This window comes from Mercenaria mercenaria, chromosome 15, assembly GCF_021730395.1.
Source record: "Mercenaria mercenaria strain notata chromosome 15, MADL_Memer_1, whole genome shotgun sequence".
NCBI classification, from domain to species: Eukaryota; Metazoa; Mollusca; class Bivalvia; order Venerida; family Veneridae; genus Mercenaria; species Mercenaria mercenaria.
Window position 1 is genome coordinate 19,409,557 of NC_069375.1, and position 22,152 is coordinate 19,431,708.

Sequence of the window (22,152 nt, forward strand, 5' to 3'; positions counted from 1 at the left end):
TTTAAACATACGTTACGATTTCCACTTCAGGAATGCATACGTATGTATTGTCAAACGTTGAAAAATATTGAAAAAATCATATTTTTTTATTGTGTGATATAATTTAATCGTCCTAAATTAGTATTTGGGATGTATACTTCAAATGTATGTGGTTTGTCGTAATAATAATGATTTTAATCGTGTACAATATTTCTTTTATATTTTTAAAAAATATCTCAATAATCTGAATATTTGAATATTTCTTTTTATTCTGCAATTTTCTATCTATGTCCTACAAATGTGTTACATAAGGAAATATATATTTGCGGTATGCCGTTTATTATTTATTCCATCCTGTAAAGTACTGTGAAATCATTTAAATTCGCTGGCATGAAATTTCGCGCAAACATGTAAAAGGACTGTTATGCGCGGGCTTTAATTCGCGCATTTTCAATTTCTAAATGAAAAAATAAAATAAAAAAATAGTAATAGCGCGGTCTTAATTTCGCGCATCGGTTCTAGCGCGAAATACGCGAAAATTCGTCCTACGCGAATAAAAATGATTTCACAGTATTCATTGTCTTATATTAATTAGATAGTTTGAATCATAGGATACTACTTAGTTCTCTTGCAGCAAAACCAACATGACTGCTTCCTTTCCGAGACTATACACGACAACCGTGACTATAACATGTCAGTAGCTTACTACGAAACTAGAGGATGTGAGTTCGAGCGCCCGCTCCTCCAACTCAACTCTGAGATAAAGTCATGTTTTACATCTGGCACGCTAAACCAAGGGAAGGTTCTCATATTGCAGCCTCCTATGTATTTATGCAATCCTCCAACTACAATTACCAACATTCTTCTAGAGGAACCGCCCGTATGGTTTAGCGGTCGCGACTATAAAGAAGATTAGATATAAAAATACACACACGTAACAAGATATTAGAGTTGACGCCCGTATCCAGTGAACTACAAACTAAGGAACACTGTTTCTACCCTTCGCTCATTAATCTATTATTATTTACACAATAATTCGGATGTGACAGTCAATCGAGTTCCCGTGTAGGGCGCTTATACACGAAAGAAAAAGGCTTAGCTTCTTGCATTCAAGCATCCTTTGAATTTTGCACTGTCCTCCGAAAACCTAAAATAATTAACCCTGAAAGTGTCTGCGATATGGGCATCCAGTGTGGACTATGAATAACCTCACATGCAAACTTAAGTAACACGGTAGAAAAGCCTTTTATATGTTGTCTTCGGTTTTGTGTTGCGAGGTGCTATGCTCAGGACAAGCATTTCCTTTTTTAAGATTAAATCATCTCAAGCGCACGACATTTTATCTCGAGCGCACGACATCTTATCTCGTGAGCACGACATCTGATCTCGAGCGATAGACATTTTATTTCGAGCGATCGACATCTTTTCGTACACACGATATCTTAGGTCGGGCGCACGACATCTTATCTTGTGTGCAAAATATGTTTTCTCAAGTGCACGACATTTTATCTCGAGTGCACGAAATCTTATCTAATGCGCATGACATCTGATTTATAATATATTGAGACTCTTTGTGTGTTTCCAGGTCATCAGTTAAAACACATGCCTCCCACCGTTTTTGTTTTTATTTCATTTATAATTATAACCGTTTTTCGTTTAAATCATAAGATAAATACACTGTATACAAGTGGTGACGCAAAAAATATATATGACAAAATAAAGATTAAGTATGAAGGCTTCGCCATCGAAGAATTTCATTGTTTCCCCTATACTCATGCATGCAATTTAATAAACTTTCTACCCTTTCTAACAGTGTGCAAATAAATATTATCAGTCGAACTGCGATTCTTTGCTGTTATAACATGAAATAAGCATCATTAATTATGTTCGTTCAATTTTAAAGATAGGATGTCCAATTATGTGCACTGCTCTCCCAAACGATGTGATAAACTTGTACTTGTGGGAAGTTTAAATAACACCTGATAAGACGGACCCTAATTAACTACTCGTCGGTATGTTTTACTGGTAATCTAAATACACACGAAGGGTCCCAAAATATATAGATAAGATGTCGTGGGCTCGAGAGTCGAGCGCACGAGAAATATTTCGAGCGCACGAGATAAGATGTCATGTGCTTGAGATAAGATGTCGTGCGCTCGAGATAAGGTATCGTGTGCACAGATAAGATTTCATGCGCACTAGAGACAATATGAGACAATATGACAAGCGCACAAGATAGGTTGTCGAGCGCACGAGATGAAATGTCGAACGCACGAGATAACATGTCAAGTGCACTAAATAAGTTGCCGAGCGCAAGAGATAAGATGTAATGCGCACGAGATGAAATGTCGAACGCACGAGATAACATGTCAAGTGCACTAAATAAGTTGCCGAGCGCAAGAGATAAGATGTAATGCGCACGAGATAAGATGTCGAGCACACAAGATAAAATAAACGGCGATTTTGAAGGCAAATGACGTTGGATTTTTCGCGAATTGAACGCAATACTGTCGTAAGTCTTTCTTCTTTTATTTAATAGGAGTTACTACAGTATTGCGTTCAGCCCTCGTTTTGTCCATGATACACCATTCCAAAGAGAAAAAACATTGTGTACGTACTTATATGTTTACGACTCATTTCATGTATAGAAGTCACATTTAATATATGATTTTGCATATAAATTACATAAAATGTTCTGGTATTCGGCCATTCCGTATCCAACTTCCGGTCAGTCGGAGAGAATGTATCGCTTAGCAATAAATTAAGAATCATTGCATCCCACAATATGTACGAACAAGGACGAGCTATTGTTCAACTCGTAAAAATGGACAGAGCGTCATTTATACTGGTCATTGTGGAACAGGAAGAACATTTTTGCTACCCGCTCCCCTGGTTTAAAACATACAGGAATTTAAAAGTATAAACTGTACTGTACTCAGTACCTGAGATATTTTAGAAGCTGAATGTCTGATTGCCGAAGTTAGCACGAATGTGTTTTTTTCACGAAATCGCCAACGACATAATCATTTCTAAAGTCCATTTATCACATTTTATCGCAACTGTCATTATAAACATGACTGCAACTATTTCCATGTACTATATATATGACGTCATTTGTTATCTACGTCAGTAATGGAATGAAACCATTGAGGCTCATCAAGTGTTTATTATTCAGTTTTGTGTATCCCATGAAAGAAAGTTGATGTTCTGGAAATTATCGTTACACAGACAGCCGGAATGCATGGAACTGAATTAGTTCTAGGATGATTTAACAAGAAAATTAAAAAAAAAACATTTAATAATTGGAGAGCATAATTATGTTAATGCCATGGTGAATAACTGCGACTCGGGCGCGTAGCTGGAACCTTTTTCATAGTACGCAGGTGTGGTTAAGTGGGTATGAGGGTATTGTCCCCCGCTATATTTTTAAAGTTAGGATGGCAAATAATGCATTTTGTCGTATATTTGAAGTAAAAGCATTGTTGAAAATATTTATTTATGTCATGAATAATTTTCATTCAAAATGTATAGTTTTACTAAATCTGCATGCGCCTGTGAAATATGCTCCACATCTGCAATTTGCGATTTTTTTATTATAGTTTTATTTTCATTTCATACAATGTCATGCTTTTCACAGAAGGTGCACACTTCGCCCCTTTTTATGCACGGAATTTCTTGCACAGTCACTAATATGATCGAGCATATACATGTACACTCTATAACACGGAGCGAATCTTTTATCCTTTAGCTATGCAAACTGATCGATCACTTGAACAAAGTCGGTGGTCTTTTTCTAAATACATTTGTTATTAAAATAATGAAGACATTTGTCATAAGTTCTAAAAGTTAACCATCAAAGATTTTCGCGAGGTATATGCTTTTAAAATTGAACAAGCATATTCAGATTAAACTGGTGTGTAAATATTATTTCAAGAGATTCTTTTGTTTATGAATGATTTTATTGATGTTTTGATGCACTTTATTGAATGATATTCGTATAATAAATGGTTTATTTAATTATTATTAGTAATGTTACCTTAAGTACTTCAAGTAAGCTTCTTCTATTACGTTTAAAGATAACGGTATAAGTATCTATATATTTATACATGTAGGAAATTCGCTCGCAAATTCCCTTACATTAACCTTTATTGCCGGAAGCGAGACTGTTTTAGAAGCAATAATGCAATTTTCCTGCAGGCAAAGCACTCCACTCTGAAAACGTATTGCTTAGACAAATGTTTCTAGCTTCAGTGGTTTCATTGAAATTCCTGTCTGTAATTATTTCATACCAGTATTGTTAATCGTTTGTCATACATTCCGCAAGTTGAAAGTAATTTCATTCCGCAATAAAAGTGAAACGAATTTTACGTAAAGTCAGTGCGGAAAGAACATGAGTTCTACAAAGAATTGAACAGGCTTTAGATTCATTGTTGTCGTATTTTCCGGTCTTTTTGGATCATGGAGGCTATTCATTGTGTGTCTGTAATATAGAGTGCTGGGGGTCGTGAGCGTTATTACATAATCATATCACCTCTCAAGTACTCACTCTGTTTGTTTCGTTATTTTCCATGCACCAGAAGGATCTTAAATGTCTATGTAAAGCAAACAGTACGAAATCTTAACAGGAACATTTTTATTTTCAGTTTACAATAACTCGGAAGAAACTAAATCTAAGTCAATGACAGAACTGGGAAAAAAGCTAACAAAAGACGAAATGGGTGTCCTTCAAATACGTCGGTGATGTATAGCTACAACTAATAGTAGTAATGAATTCGAGCGTCTTAGTGATGTACAGCATAATGGTATCTATGGCAACAAAGCAGAATTAATACAGATTGTCCTAGACTAGCTATTAGACTGATAATAGATATATTTCTACATTTTCATTTTTTTGTCGAATTCAATTCCATAGAGACAAATCCAGTCTATTGTTGAGATTTTCACAGAGGAATGATGTTGATATTGGACATAGGATATAGACTGGCTCAGTTCACTACATTCGGTCATAAAATGTAAAAAGATATATCATAGTCTTGGAGCCAGTCTAAGCTTGTCTCTAATGTTTTCAATCCTTTAAAGGAAATTTCTTTTCTACTGTGGTCAGAAGTGGTTTGACTGTTTGACTGTGCAGAAGTTATAAACATGAGGTACTTCAATGAAACTTAAATGTTCTGGAAGCTTAAATATCGATTATTTGGTGGACGTTTTTCTTATACTTTATGGGAGGAAAGAAGGCACATGACTAAAGCCATATAAGCGGTATTACTTCCTTCTGTGATTAATTTTGCCATGCACGATCAGGTTTTGCGTGATTTTAATCCGCACGCCGTACAAGGAGAAAAAAGACGAGAATTTATACGGATAATAAATGGTCAATTTTCCTTGTTAATGATTTAATATAACATTTGATATATCGCACATAAGTAGTTAGCTGTCTATCATCATTAATAGAATTTTTTATCATCAGTATTATAAAAACACTGAAACACTGACATAGGCAACATCAGCAAACTTTACATGGAAATCATATTACGGAGCAAAAAACATTATCAACATCATCATCATCATCACCAATATCAATAGCTGCGCCATTTCCAACAAATCCACTTGTCTTCTTTATGACCTTCATTATGTAATCAATATATTTGATTTTAAATCTAAAACCTCACCCCAACCTTTCACCCCAAAGTCACTCCAAAATCTCACTCCAGACTCCACTCCATGACTTTATCTCAAACCTCCACTAAATATTTTGTCGTAAGCCATAACGTTATTAGTACACTGAAAATTGAAAATTAATACTGACAGACCGGCTGAACAAGAATATCTGAATTATTCAAAAAGTATTCTAAAATAATGTGTAAGTACTATAGATACTGATAATTTTTCTCGATTTAATGCCACTCGTCATCTAAACACACTTCACCTGTCAAGACTAGAATATAAAGAGACCTGATCAAATGTCACAAACAGACATTCGCCACAGAAAATTCATAATTCATTGTTTAAAAGCAAAGGTGAGCTTATAAAAACTGTTTAAATGCCTCTAAATTATTGCCGATACAAATTTGCAATTCATCCCTCCACGATACTTCGGAAGTTGCACAGTGTTCGTTATAAACAAAATGCTTAAAAGGCTGATCAGGTTTTTTATATATATATTACACCGGTACAAAGAAGAACTTAATCACTGTTTGTTGTTTACGACACTGTAACCATTATCACGGAAGTATTACACTGAGCATACACTGCACATTCACAATTATAAACAATTATTCAGCACATAACTTTCTAAGATATCCTGATAAAAATCAAATGTCATTTGCTTGATTATTAATAGTCGAAAGACGCTGATCTGAGTAACTTTACCACCGTGCTCTTGCGGTCGTACTGACAAAACTGTAAATAAATCGAATTCAGTCGTGGCTGATGCAAACAAAAATGCTGTTTTTGTTTGTTAATTTGTTCTTCAAGGACAAATGCGTTGTCAGGCCAAAAGTGTGCTGAAAATAATTATACGATTTGACTGTCTTTTTATATCGTTTAAATCACGACTGCTTTTTAAATACATTTTAGTTTTATAGGTATTGTAGACAATTGCAACATAACCAGATCGGTGGTTCTATTCAGGTGCCCGCTCGCGACGAAATAATACACGGAGGGGCACCTGGTAACATCCTCCGCCATCAAAGCTGGAAAGTCGCCATATGGCCTATGATTGTGTCGGTGCGACTTTAAACCCAACAAAATAAATAAATAAACTGTTCATTTCATTACCTCTCATGAACAGACTCAATCAAACCGAGTCTGCTATTATTCTTCTTGGTTGCATTATTTGCTTCCAACGGATCTTTTTACAGACTTTATTGATTCTCTTTTGACTACCAAGTAATATTTCATCCATATTCCTATGAAGCCGAAAATAAACATTTAGAGGAGAAGAGTTTCAAAGAATTCCATAAAGTAATAAAGGAAGACTACCTTAGCCTACTGGTATACTCTTTTGACGGCTTGGGAACAAGAAAGTACAACAAAATCAAAATTAAGTCGAACATTTTATATTTGTTTTAACTTTGGGAGTGTTCTCAACTCCTTCACATCATTTTTTAATTCTTTTGTCACAAAAACTTTCGAATTGAGTGTGAAAATAAGGAATAAAAAGGGATTTTAACAACGCTGTTATTTATTTGGCTAGTTGGTTTGGATAGCCGGCTTATGTCAACGCTCTGGTTTCGATATCTCGCTCGGGATATTATACAATTATTGCCTTTTGGTGTGGCCGATATGTGGATCTATCGACCTGATAAAAGTGATATCGACCGAGGGCGTATCTCGAGATTGATATCACTTTTATCAGGTCGATAAATCCACTTATCGACCGGATCTAAAAGGCAACAATTGTTTTATATTAAATCTAGCCTATTTTAATAAGTTTTAAAATTGAATACAAATAGCTGCAGCCTTTGGTCAATTTTCGTACTATATTGTGTACGACCTCGCATTGTTTTGACGTTAAACCGTCACAGTTTTTGGATATATATATAAAGACTAATCTCATGACAGAAAACAATCTAGCTGATTTACGAAAAGAAAGTGGTCCTTTCAAGGTACCTTAAAACATTTATACCAGATAACATTAGTGGTGTTTTGCTTAAGTTTCCAGTTTTTTAAGATCATTGTTTTTTTTTTCATTATGGCAGTTTTTAAGCCATTAAAGAACCAAGTTTAATGACAGCTTCTCGGTTTTTACACGATGCATTTTTTAACCTGACTTCTCTAGAACTAGGTGTTATGTATAAATTGAAACTGTAATATTTAATAATTCAAATTTGAACGGACATATACTAATTTTATTTATTAAGTGTAATTTTATACCTGTGATATTGTACATGAATAAGACGTAAATATTGTACATGAATAAGACGTAAATAAAGATTCAACATATATTACCAATTTATTACATTTGTCATGTAAGTTTAGATAATAAGTGATAATAAGTGATTGTTCCAGAACATGAAACGAGTGAATAATTTTATGAGGTCTGTTATGTATACAAACGCTTATCCCTATAGTATGATTGACGTCGTTCTCAATTTCAAGGAGCAAAAAATTAACTACGTATTTTATAAATCTAATTAAGATTTTAAATTCTTTTGTTCATTTGTTTTTAATACATCAAAACTAACAACGAAATGTATTTATTTTTTTATTTGGGTTTTACTGCGCACCAACACAGTATAGGTTATATGGCGCCAAACAGGACTACAAATTTTGGTTCCACATCTCATTTACATCGAAATAAAAACATGAGGTATGGAATCAAATTTGCATACCTGCTGGAATCACAGAGTCACTGCTAAACCAAGTGTTAAGAGCCTATTAGTCGCCTCTTAAGATCATGCAAGGGTAAGGCAGTGGTTCCAATTCTTTTTATACACATATCGTCCCAGAACCACATTGGACAGAAACAACGAAATGTATGACCGTTACCAAATTATTCTACCAAATAATTTGCTAGTCAATAAACAGGAAATATCTAAAAAAAAACTACTGATGAAATAATGCACGGAGGGGCACCTGTTATCTTCCTCCACCATTAAAACGGGAAAGTCGCCATCTGACCTATAAGTGTGTCGATGCGATGTTAAACCCAACCAAAAATGTATTCAAAAGCTTAGTTATTAATAAATATATATTTTGTACAGTTGCCAGTAGCATGAAGCGACGCTCTGCACTGGTAACACATGGGCAAAGTATAATCCCTTTAAGTGTATTTGGTTCATGATTTTAATCTTTAAGCCATTTTCTATTAGCTTTTTTATTCCTTTGTCGTTCAATTGAAAACATTAAATACAGGTTCAAATGCTCCGACTTATCGTAAACGTTATGTATCAACACGTATGTTCAAGTGCTGATACCTTTGGGCAAATACTATATTTTGCGAATTCTGACATTGGTTGTTATCTCATTTGTTTGGCTATGTTTCAAATACAGAAACTGTTTAGTGTATTTAAATAAGAATTCAAGATCCAAAATTTCTTTTACGACGCATAGAGTTTAAGATATTCGTAAAATATCTAAGTCTCGTTAAGTGTGTATTGTGGATTTATTAGAACACACCAGTCGAGAACTGATCATTTTGATCAGATATTTTCTTATTCTACTAATATTTTGACAGATCTTTATGTAAAGAAGAAAAACAACTTAATCATAACCTGTTTTCTCTCATAATAATTTTAATAAGAAGTTATATAACTTTTACATTTATGATATACACACGTTAATTATCATTCTGTAATTATTGTAAATAATCACTGTTCGTTCAGCTTCTTATTATTATTGATATCCATGTGCGAGTGTTACGAGATAAAATAAACAAGAGTTCGTAGAACACGAAATGCTCCCCTTGATGCATTCAGTAATTGCACAAGGAACAGAAATTATTTGGTCATCGTATACAAAAGTTCTACTGTTCTTAATAAATGTGACATTGACCTTTGACCTATTGATCTAAAAATAAATAGATTTCATCTGCTGGTCATGATCCTATTAAGTTTCATGATGGTAGGCCAAAGCGTTCTAGAGTTATCATCCAGAAACCGTCTAACTGTTCTGGGTCACTGTGACCTTGACCTTAGACCTACTGAACTCAACATCAATAGGGGTCATCTGCCGATCATGATCAACCTCTCTATCAATTTTCATTATCCTAGGCCCAAGCATTCTCATGTTATCGTCCGGAAACCATAATTGCTCTGGGTCACTGTGACCTTGACCTTTGACCTACTGACCTTAAAATCAATAGAGGTCATCTGCTGATCATGATCAACCTCCCCATCCCATCAATTTTCATTATCCTAGGCTCAAGCATTCTCAAGATATCGTCCGGAAACCATAACTGTTCTGGGTCACTGTGACAATGACCTCTGACCTACTGACCTAAAAATCAATAAGGGTCATCTGCTGGACATGACCCTAGAAATTTTGCTAAGTTTATTTGTTCTCGACGTATTATGTTTCCATTTAAACTTTAATTATTTTGTTGATAAAATATTTCATTCTGATTTATTAAAACCATTAGACATTACAGACCAAACTCTACTGAACAAAGACGTTTACGAACTCACATTTACATAGTTCATTAATCTCATTTTTTAAGAAAGTATTATTGCATATTTACTTAACCAATTGAACAGGCTTCTGACTGAAACTACCAGTTTAATTTTTCGGCCGCGCACACAGAAAATATCGTCCTGAAAATACGCATATCGCCTAGTGTTGTACGTTTCCACTCTTTCCCCTGGGCGTCAAAGCACAAGACTGCACATGCAACTTTTTACAATAATACTTTTTCCTGTTAACTTCAAATATTTGCATAGTTCTATTACGCTCCTCTCTGCCAAAGACAAGAAACTGTACTTATGTTATGTAAAATGTGATGTTTAATTATTTATTTAAGAAAATGTCTTCTTTATTCTTCAGCATTTCTAATAAAACTACCTTTAATGCATGTAACAATTTCAGACCATGTTCCGCCATCCAGACACGTCATTCCCTTTTGCGATGAAAGAACATAACCACGGTCACATGCAAAGTTGTTTAACGTCGTTCCAGGGCTAACAATTTTTTGGTCTCCGTATTTTGCAGTATGTTTTGTCAGTATGCAACCTTCTGTTGGAATAAATAATAACAAGAATACACATTATTTTTATCTTGTTGTTTAAGAAGCAAAACAACACAATCAAAATGCTACTGTTTCACAGTCCTGTTCTTTGTAGACTGCTGTACGTTTAATTGTAAAATTTAGAACAGGAGATTAAATCACTCTGCTGGGCTAAGACATCATCTCTCAAAAAAGAATCATATCATTTTGATATAAAATAACATAATATTTAGGTATTTCACATTTTTATACGTTAATGATAAACAGCTTTGCCCGACAAAAATTCTGATCTGTATAATTCTAAACACTAATTTATTGTTGTAATATATGTTTCTTATACATATAGACGCAAGAGAGCTATAAATAACAAAATATAATAGGTAAACAGACTAGAGAAAAAAACAAGTAGTTTCGGCAGCGTATATAATAGAATGTGATAAACATGTAGCAATTAAGAACCATTTCATTACAAAGTGAAAAACATGAAGTGTTAGCCACTAATATCTTTATTATGAATACTCTTTATGCAAGCTTCGCTGGATAATGGAGACGGTGCTTTACTTAATTTCTAATTAATTCATCAAGCTGACACTATTTGTATTATGCTGTAATGATAAAACATGATGGATTGTGTGCAGCTTCATTCACCAGAAGATGAAGTCGCCTGAGCGCGACATTTTTTTTTGTATTTCCATTATAAACATTTACCAATGATCAAACATTTGCGTTGTTTACCGTCTGAGTTACCACGGTTTAAAGTTCAAATTGCCAGAACTTGAATTACGTTGGCTTTCGCACGGATGGTTAAATACCGAAGCATGTGCACGATGATTGTGCTTATGACGATAAACACTTATTAAGTCTTTCTTATTATTATTTTAAATTGATCAGGAAAGCATGATGACAACAGACAACTAATGAAAGTTGTAATACTAGTAGAAACTGTTAAAAAGTGGCTATGTCCGACCGCTTTGTGACATGTTTTAAAACACATATTACCAGTTTATGCAACATTTTCTTCAAAGCCAATATAATACACTATAATTGATGAAAACTTAAAAACATTAATATATGTGCTTAAACGATCTAAAGTGATTTTCCTTTTTAATTCGTAATAAAAAATAAATGAAAAATGTAGTAATGTATTTTATCAGATAAAAGGGAAGTAATTTATAGATACATGACATGCATGACTTTGGGGGAAAACATTAATATGACACTAATAAAACTTTTTCTTTTTTTTAAACTACACGGCTGTGAAAGTTAATATCAGAGCATGTCAATGCATCTTTGCAAAAGGGAGGGGAAGTAACATATATTTAATTGTTTTATGTTGACTTATTTTGCAGATACTTGTAAGGAAATAGCACCGTTTTGTTTTTCATTAAAAGCAATGTTTTTAAGATCTTTTTTTCTCGGTGTGTTGAATAACTTACTTTGTTCACAGTTTAAACCAAAACGTTCTGCAGGACAAGAACATCTACCAGGCCCGACACATTTCCCTCCATTCTCAAAGCAAGTGTCGTGACAAATAACTAGAAATATGGAAATATTTGTATTAAATTAAGCGTACATACATGTATTAACATATTATAGCTAACTCCTACAAGAACCTACGTCTTAAAACTCATACGTAGAACGTACTAACTCCGAGGTAAGACATAATAACTCCCAGATAGGACTCACTCACTCCTGTGTAAGGTACAATAAATCCTACGCAAAACTCCTGCGTGTAACATTGAACATACTTACTCCTATGCACGACATAGTAAATCCTACATAGTATATACTTACTCTTACGTTCGATAAAAATAATGCTACATAGTACTTACTTACTCCTACGTACGGCAAAATCACTCCTATGCAAGGCACAATAATTCCTACGTACGATATAGAATATGTTTTACCATGATTACAAAATTGTAACACAGTCTAGTTAGTTATTATTTTCGTACCATTAAGCGACTGCATATAATCTTATTTTCTAGATTGTTTTATTCTTAGGCAGGCTGTTTTACTTTTAGATTATGCACGTTTCATAAGAGAGCTGGCATTATACCAAATCACCTTGGCATTATACCAGGCTAATTACATTTTAGAAATGTTTCTTTCGTAAAAGCGTTGGATTAATTCCAGGTCATTGACGTAAACAGTGTTTATTATTATATATAGTTTTCATGCTCCAACGCAGTTGATTTATATTCACAAGTTACGTAAGATGTGCGTCAATGTGACGTTAATCGGATTACGAAATCTATTCGAAAATATGGATTGCAGTGTATCAAGTGGTTACCGTGATAGTTATCAATGAATTTACGTCATGATCAGAGTATTTCTTAATTGCCTAATAAACTTGTTCTTGCTTATGCTATTAGGTTACTCTCACTTACGTGTGTAGGGTTGTGTCTACGTCAATGTTATGAACGTGCTTACGTAAATATGACTCATCGGTATTGCACAATATCTTATAGATATTTCATGAGACAGAGCTAAGTACAGTTTGTATGAATAAAGCCTCCTCTTTGTGTGTTCGGGTAACTGATAGAGTAAGCGGCAGAGAGCTGTAAAGCTGTATGAAATAGGGTACCTAGCGGTATCCTGTACCCTTTGGTACGAAGCGTGAAATAACGTATTTTAAACATTTGGATTTATTTTTTATTTTACGTTTATTTCGGGTGGGATTGAAAACAAACTGGAAAATATTTGTAATGAAAATAAATAGCAATACGACATTCTTGCTTAGGCAGCTATGCTACAAAAGTTCGTTTATTGCCAGGAAACCACTTACAAGTTTGACTTCACTGAGAAAGATTAATACCTTAAATAGATATAAAGCAAAATATTTCATCAATCTTCTTTTATAGGTTGTCAATCATATTTTATCAATATTTTATGGATTTTTGCTCTTTCGAACTTATCAAGGAATAAAACATAGAAATGTACGTTTTGTTCTTTTTTATGATAGAAATATGTCAATACCGCCCCCTCTCCTTTAACATCTATATACCTTACGAGTATTCCGATTTAATGTAATTTCAAGGTTTACATTTGGATTTGATACATTTGGAATATTTCAACAATCTGAACCAGAAAACAACTTTTAAAACCACTTGATATCGCAACAGAGGTACAATGTTATAATGCTATTACAAACTTGCATCTCTAATATTCGGCTAAATTCACTATTGTCAATAAAAATGTTTTTACAAATGTAGTACAAGAGTTGTTTTATTTATATCTTTTATTAGACTTGATATATTGAACAAATTTACAATTACACTAAAATAACTCGCAATTCAAATTAGCTCCAGTGAAAATGTAACATAAACGTAGCACTTAGGGAACATAATTAAGTGTAAATGATTAATTGTTAATGTTTCAAACATATCAATTACTAGACCAAAAGCTGATTAAACACAGTGGTTTGCACACTGGCCTTCCAATCCTGAGGTCGGGGGTTCGATCCCCGGCAGCTACTCGGGAATTTTCAGAAACGCTTTTCAGTGTTTCCCACCTAACTAGAGGTGTACTGGTCAGGAACCCAGGCAATCCTTGCGTGTATCAGTGCTATACACTGGGCACGTTAAAGAACCAGGCTGTCTATTCGCAACGAGCTAGGCTAAGTTAGCCGGACAAGCCTGTATCTGATTTCTGATCTCTCTGTCGTGGGGGCTTTGTCTCACTCTGTCCCTCTAGTCAGATCGCTCTGTGTCTGTACTAGTAAAGGATGAATTATGCGCCCTGTGTGGCTGCATTTGAACTATGTAAAGCGCCTTTGAACGTGAAATTGATCATGAAAAGGGCGCTATATAAATCTGGTATAATAATAACACCTGTAAGGAAAGTAATTTTTCCATAACTGTTCCCCCTAAAACTGAAGTTCGGATGCACTTGACTTGACCTGAAATCATGTAAGTTGTTGAAAGAATTCAAAAAGATGATTTAAGATTAATGATATTTACTACAAGATATTTTGTAGTAAAATATATCTTTCAACGAACCTATTTTATAATGTGGTTAAGTACAATTTTACCAAAGGTCTTTTAAAGCTAATAGGAGAAACATCTTTGATACTCACACTTTCACATCGTTTTCCCTCTGTTAGATGTTTACATCGACAGTTGTCGTCCTTGAAACAAACACCGCCATTTGTACAGTTTGGTTCGCATACGGCTAGAACACAGACACATTCTTTGAAAAGGGATCTATCATGCACAACAACTCTGCTTATCTCAACTACAACAAAATGATCGGAGTACCACTCTGAATGGAAAATATCTGTGGTATAATTGCTATTTATGTGCATATCGCAATAGAAAATATCATGATATTATCAGTTACATGGACTAAATACCATTTAGTTATATATTTAGCAATACATTGTGCGGCGTTGACAGAACTATTACCACACAAATATGCTTGATTCTATATAAAAGAAACTATGCAGAAGGCAGAAATATTGTGATAAAATACTTCTTCAAAGTTAGAATGAAATCCACTTCAGAATACTGGTTACAAACATATGACGCAAACATGAAAATACAATAGTTCAACCAGTTTATATCTAGTAACCTTGATTTTTGTAAATATATGCAAAAACCCTTTATAGATTATAAATCTACCGCGTCTTTAAATTTTGTTCAAAGCAATATGTTTCAGTTTAAACTAAAGTAAAGTGCACCCTTCTACCCACCTTTCACCTCAACGATATCAGATAGAAGGAAAATGCATATCCCTTTTATCGCAATGTTACTAATCATGAATTTTATTAGATTAAGGTGAAAGTGAGGATTAGATCCTTCCGAAATGTCATGTTAATTTCGCGGCAGTACCCGTACGTTGTTCCTTATATGTTTGGTTTTTCCGTATTTTCTAATTTCTATACTTTGTCTATTTTTATGTAAATATAAATTATTTACACACCCTTACATATACTGCTATAAGGATTAAATGTGAATAAAATATAGCGAATGTATATAATGTAATAATACAATTATCCTAGAACATTTCACAATTACCGACATTACAGACCGACTGCCCTCATCCTATTAAAATATTCACTGCAATAGAGCGAATATACCATAAATAGTATAGATAAAATCTTTGAATGATTTAAAGCGATCTTTGTGTTAAAGTAATTCATACCTTTACAGTGACACCATATAAAAAGCCTTAAAGTTTACAAACTCTTCCTGCAAGCTGATTTTATCACGTTATCAAATGCTTAGTACAGCTAACAGAACTGATGCAAAACGTGATTAAAATTGGAAATAGACCACCACAGATTTACCTCTTCTGCAAGCCGGAAATTCACCATCATATCCTAACTTCCAGTTGCGATCTGTTTCAGCTTCTTTCCAGAGGCCGTTCACACATTGGAATCGTCTGTTCAAAGGTTCATATTTCAATATACCGGGTTTTGAACAATTAAAATAAACAAAGTCTCCAACCTCAACAACGGAACCTCCAGAAAGACTGACACGCCTTGTGTCTGTCACAGATAAACGTACGTCAAATACATAGGGCACCACACATTTCTCTGTTGATAAAAGACTTAAATGAGTTATCATACAACATATATTATAATGTCAATAAAACGTGTTTCATAATGGTCCAGTGTTAGGTCTATTCTGGTATTGGTTTGAGTATTGAATGTCAGAATTTCCATTTTAATCTTGTAAAGAACACCGGAGGCAAGTAACGCTTTTCAAGCTTAATTGAAGATTGTTCATTTATCCGTCTTGAACATTTGTGCACTGATACATTTTGAAAATAGTACTAAACAGCGGAATGCAGATAGCCGGTTTGACATCTTGTATAGGTTAATATAGATTAATATCTTTTCACCGCAAACGCCGTGCCGTGTAAAGGAATGCTTTTAATTTCTACATCCAAAGCATATATATCCCCGTCTTACAATATACCTGAGATATACATATATGATGTTAAGAATGTCGAAAAAGAAAGGTATAAACGAAGGAAGGCATATATACCTGGTATACAAGCCGGTGTTTGGCCTCCAAATACACTTTTAAGCTGGTTATTTTCACATGTACACTGAGGTCTTTCTGGTACTATCAAATCTAACGAATACCCTTTATCACACGAAACAATGAAGTATCCATTCTGTACGTTGACACTGCCATGCTGCAATTCCATGCATGTGTTTGGTATCACTTAAATACAATAGGTTATGCCAGTAAATTACATTTGGACATTTCCGAAAGAAACTTTAACATAGTAGTGTACTGTAACTATTGTATCAGTATCACTGACGTGTTTAACAAATGGATATCATGTATTGAAAAAAAAAGATTTTATACTGCGAACAGTACACATGTCAACTTTTCCCATTAACGATATCTTTACTATATTCTTTGGGCATGGGTATTTATGTTTAATTCATGACAACATATCTGCCCTAATAAAACAGTGCTTACCTTCAGGACAATCTAGTTCAAGTTGAGATAAAGTATTGTTCATGCAGGTTATTGTTGATGTTGAATTGTTATCATAATCGGAATCATAACTCGCGTAAAACTCATATAGATCCAGTGTTGTACATGCCACTGTCAATATAGTTCCATCAGAAATCTGTGGGATTAACAAATAATTGTACATGTGTCATGCTAATGTCAAAAGTAGTTTCAATGTAGTTCCATAAAAAATATGTTAGGTCGGATGTGGCATAAAACTAAAACCAGATAAAAACCTCCAGTATCATTCATATTTCATTTGAACAAGTAAAAATTGTAGGATGATTTCGGAAGTTAAAACACGTAAAATATAGGTTCGAAATCACGTTGAAAACGTTCGATCAACAACATCATATATTATGCATAATCCGATTACATCAAATTGAGTAGATCATTTTGCAATAATTCGTTATTCAGAATTCATCAATACTCTTGCCAATGACGATATAGATAAACATGTAAACAATTTGGGATTGAAAGCTTTAAGAGATTCATCTTGGAAAATTTTGAAAATCATGAAAACAATTGGTGCTAGTAGGTTTTGAACCTTGTATGCCACATATATGTATTCCACAATTGTTTGTAATGCATTAACTTAGAGTGCATATTGGAGGTGACGCATGTGTAATTGTGACGAAAAACGGTTCTTGAGAAATGAAATTGATTTAATCATGCAACCAGCTAATTTTTGTAGTCACTAAACACATGCACGAGCACGAAGGTAACATGTATAATGAATAGTTATATGTAATGAACCAAAAGATCTGTATACATATCACAAACCTAATAAATGAGTCAATTTTTTAAATTTACATTTGCTATGTGACACGACAGTTAAGAACAGAAACAAGACAGATTTTTATCCACTGCATGCAACTTGTTTATTTGTTTCCCAAGGCGAAAGGCAACCAGCCGGTGGACAATCAGTGCGCTCAAATGAGAATTATATGAGCAAAGTTTCAGGATTTTATGATAGATAGCTGATCAAACTGCATTTAGATTATACCTTAGTAGATGTTGCTGACATTCCACACTTACGTAAATAGCATTCTACATTTTGCGTTATGAAAGTAAAATAATATTCCTGAAACAGATACAAATGTAAGACTAAATGAAATTAAATCATACAGCAACTTTAGAGTACTAAAAGTACAAAGTACATACTAATGAACCTGGATCTTTGTAAAAGCCATAAAAGTCCATGTAAGTATATCGTGGATCACCAGGAAGTGTACAACCTGTAGATATCAATGAATGACGTTAGATAATGCCAAAAGTCTTCTTTTTCATAAATGCTTGGCACACTAGACGACAATATACTGAACAAGAGCACCGCCTAGCTAGCGTAGACGCTCATCTGATTTTGTTGTCTCTGTATAATAGGTTTTCTAAGTCCAAAAGGGGCCATCATTCTTGCAAAGAGCAAGCAAAGTAGTTGTGATTCTTGCTGTACAGAGTCAGGTTTTGATAGTGAACAAGCGCTGCAAGTTTTAAAGCAACAGCTTTTATAGTATATGAGAAACGCTGACCTAAACACATAACTTAATCAAGAAATTTGATTTTCTAAGTCCAAAAGGGGCCATAATTCTTGCAAAAAGCATTGTAGAGTTACGGTACTTGCTCTGCAGGTTCAGCTTTTAATGGCAAATAAATTTAATAATAGGCATTTGTCATTATCACTCGTTAATTGAATTCAGTTCCGCTTCATTTTTTGTTCTTGTCTGTCGAACTGTTTTATCAACAGGTTAATGTATTCTGAAAGAAGCATCACCTTCATTCCGTGTATTTTGGATCTGGTTCTTGTCAGGAAGGACATCTTTACTACGACGTTTGTCTGCTTCACTAATTGTTGTAGGATCTGAATGAATCGATATATCGAGAGAAAACATATGAAATTCTATTCGTATTTTAAAGACAGTCAAGACTGGTCCTAACTTGTGGAACCATTGGAAAAGACGTGGGAAATGTCAGTGCAAGAAGGATAAAAAAACTTAAGAAATCGGCCAAAGCTTGAATCAGAATAACATTCAGTTATTTAAAGAATATTTACATTATTGAATGAACATACAATTTCTACATGTTCCGCCAGTGTGAACCAACCGAGCTCGCGCAAGATAAAAAGCGTTCTCACATGGCTGTTAACTAACTTCATATGACTAAATGTTTCTAGTTGAAATCCATCCGTTTATAAATATATTTCCACTGGTAGTGTGGTTGAAATGGTACCAATGTAATAAGACAGAGGTGGGAGCCGGGTGACGGAATACAGACTCGAGAGGGTTGTGCAATTGCGCTAAATAGCTTCTTTTCCAGGGAGTTGAACAATATCATGTAGTTTAAATTCATTTTGGCTTATTTCAATATCCTTCAATCTTAAAACCAATACATATGAACTTCATTTTCATTAATATATGCAAAGTGATTTTAAAACTGGCAAAATTTAAGACACATTAGAGATGTAAAATAGTACAATTTGCAAATTTCTTAAATTACATATTTGTTTAATCATATCAAATTATTTCCAATTCAAATACTAATTCAAGGAATGGCAACCTTATTTCAACAAGTTCTTGAATTCATGATTTATTCAACAAGTGTTAAAGAAATAAAGAAAAGGGTCACAAGATTTATATTTATAAAAATATGTTTGAAATTATAATTGCAAAAGCTGCCTGTAAAATTTGATGTTTTCTATAAAATCTATACATTTGCTAAACAAAGTTTATTAAGCAATATCAAATGTTAATCATGATCAAATCTTGAAACATTTACACTTTCTGAATTAACCCTAGTATTTAACACTGAGTGTGAGATTTTCAGGCTCTTTAATACGATACATCAGCATGTTGCATACAAATAGTGTAAACATATAATTAGATCCACTTAAACATCATAAGTTTTTGCAGTTTTTCGGTTGTGGGTCGGCTTTCTTCTAAATCTGTCATTTTTTATTTAAATTAAGAGGGACATTCTAAAAATAATGACAATCGCGCGGCGCTTCCATGTTTGATAAGCAAAAATCTTGGGTTTCAGAAGGATGATACATGAGCGAGCCTTTTGTAATAACTTATACACCTATCCGAGCGGCTCGGAAGTAGACGGATTATGCTTCATACTGAGATTTCAGCTATATTGTTTTATCTTTGTTGCATCGTACTAATATATTTTCCTTGAAAGTTTGGAAACAACGCACGTTTAACTTTTTTGTTGTGTATATGTACTTAATTTACATAGAAAAGTAAACTAATATGTCTTATACATATTGCCCATCACCATTAAGTTTACTATTGAAGTGTTCCATTTCCTGGTGATAAGCAATTAATGTTACTGTTATATTCACATAGGAACATAAATTAAATAATCCCGAATGACGTCACAATTTGTGTTTGCGTGCTCTGGAGTTAAAGAGCTCGTCAAGACAATCAAAGTGAAATAAAGAAAACATTTAGAGCACTATACAAATCAGACGTCCCTATGTGTATTCTGTTTATCTACCGTAGTATGAGGATTAAATTCGATGAAATTCCAGGCGTTGAAACCATTTGATTCATTGTCTCAGAATTAATGAATTCTATTTAATGCACGTTTGCTTAGAATAAAACAGTTTCTGCTATTCTTACCGTCACACGTTGGTTGTTTGCCACTCCATGTTCTATCTGCTTGACACTGTCTGTTATATACTTTGATGCTCCTGTTGCCATTCAAAGAGTAACCTTAAAACGGTGTACATTGTTTAGTACTTCAGAGTAATAGAGACATGCAGTTTCTTGTATTAAAGTTATATTTTAAACTCTTAGATTTCAGATATCTCTTCATTACGTCTATATTCGTAGCCTTATTAAGGATAATAAACTATACTTATGGTCTGCGAGACCAATCGTCTAAAACGACTTACATGTAGCAAACCAGCGCCATTTATTGTTACGGGGAGGTCTAATAAGCCGTCCAGGCGGACATGTACACTTGTACTAATATGTCGGCGGGTCTACTCAACGGTCGATTCAACAATGCTACTACCTTCCAAAAATATTAAACCAGTCACAGCCTTAGCTTCTGGCGTGACATAAAATCTATCACATGGTCTTATCATTTAAGGGTCAAAATTAGAATTAGTTTATTTGTCCAGACAATGTTGTTGGTAATAAATGTCACCTCAAACTTTAGAAAGTATCAGTTTAAAAAAATTAGTATCAGTTTGTTATATCACAAGGTATAAAATCATTTAATTCATATTAAAGCCTGTATTGTATATGATAGAATCGGCATGGAAATAAAAATAAACAAAGCAATGAAAAAGATCTGAAGTATGTACTGCAAAGTCTACATTTTTTAAGTATTTATGAACATGCATTTTAAACGTTCAATACAAAATAGAGTTATATTATTTTTGTAACTAAATACGTCTTATTTTCAAAATACCGTTGTTTACTATATAATGTTAATTAATACTATTCTTCATTTGGGTCTTCCTTAACCTAAAATTACTTAAAAACAAAGTCTGTAACAATAATAGTTGATAAACAATTATAGCTTGGGGTTACATAAAATATATTCTGAAAGAAAATTTGTAAAGTTAGCAATATAAAGTTAACAAAGATATTTGGTTATTACATATTAACGGTTTGAAGAAATGTTGCTGCGTAACATATATTTGAACTGAAAATATATCAATAGTTTATTGTCTTCCTAAATATTGAGATCAATATGAACACGTCAAAAATGTGATCTTTCTTTGGACATTCATGATGAAAAACTCTTTGAGCTCTATATTTTCTCAAGTTTAGACAAACAGATTATAAGACATTACGTAGAAATATTCAGATAGATTGTTGCCAACTTACCAATATTACATGTGTATTCGGCCACACTTCCATAAATATTTCGAACTCCTTCATTTGTATTCTGGAATATTTCTCCATTCCTAATACTTGGCAACTCTGGACATTTGTTTGCTGTTGAAAGACAAAAATGATATTGACATTGATTTCAAAAATGAAAATAGGTATCACATTAAGACAAATTCTTACATAACTT

At 33.6% G+C, this 22,152-nt stretch overlaps 1 protein-coding gene across 7 annotated transcripts in view; it reads right to left on the bottom strand.

The window, feature by feature from the left end:
* Window positions 1-22,152, bottom strand: part of LOC123529008 (uncharacterized) — an 80,397-nt gene that overhangs the window by 14,250 nt on the left and 43,995 nt on the right. For 2 of the 7 annotated variants that reach the window (XR_008367361.1, XR_008367360.1), the window contains exons 3-11: window positions 21,960-22,070; window positions 20,739-20,831; window positions 18,890-18,976; window positions 18,283-18,356; window positions 17,083-17,236; window positions 16,636-16,818; window positions 15,933-16,181; window positions 12,079-14,905; window positions 10,480-10,650 (exon numbers count right to left, since the gene is read on the bottom strand). Coding sequence is in view for 5 of the 7 variants with exons in the window: in XM_053524706.1 (XP_053380681.1) it covers window positions 14,649-14,905; window positions 15,933-16,181; window positions 16,636-16,818; window positions 17,083-17,236; window positions 18,283-18,356; window positions 18,890-18,976; window positions 20,739-20,831; window positions 21,960-22,070 (1,208 nt within the window). In the remaining 2 variants the exon portion in view is untranslated. Of the gene's footprint in view, window positions 1-10,479; window positions 10,651-12,078; window positions 14,906-15,932; window positions 16,182-16,635; window positions 16,819-17,082; window positions 17,237-18,282; window positions 18,357-18,889; window positions 18,977-20,738; window positions 20,832-21,959; window positions 22,071-22,152 lie in introns of those variants that run through there. The other 5 variants (XM_053524706.1, XM_053524703.1, XM_053524705.1 and 2 more) reach the window with 5 other exon arrangements.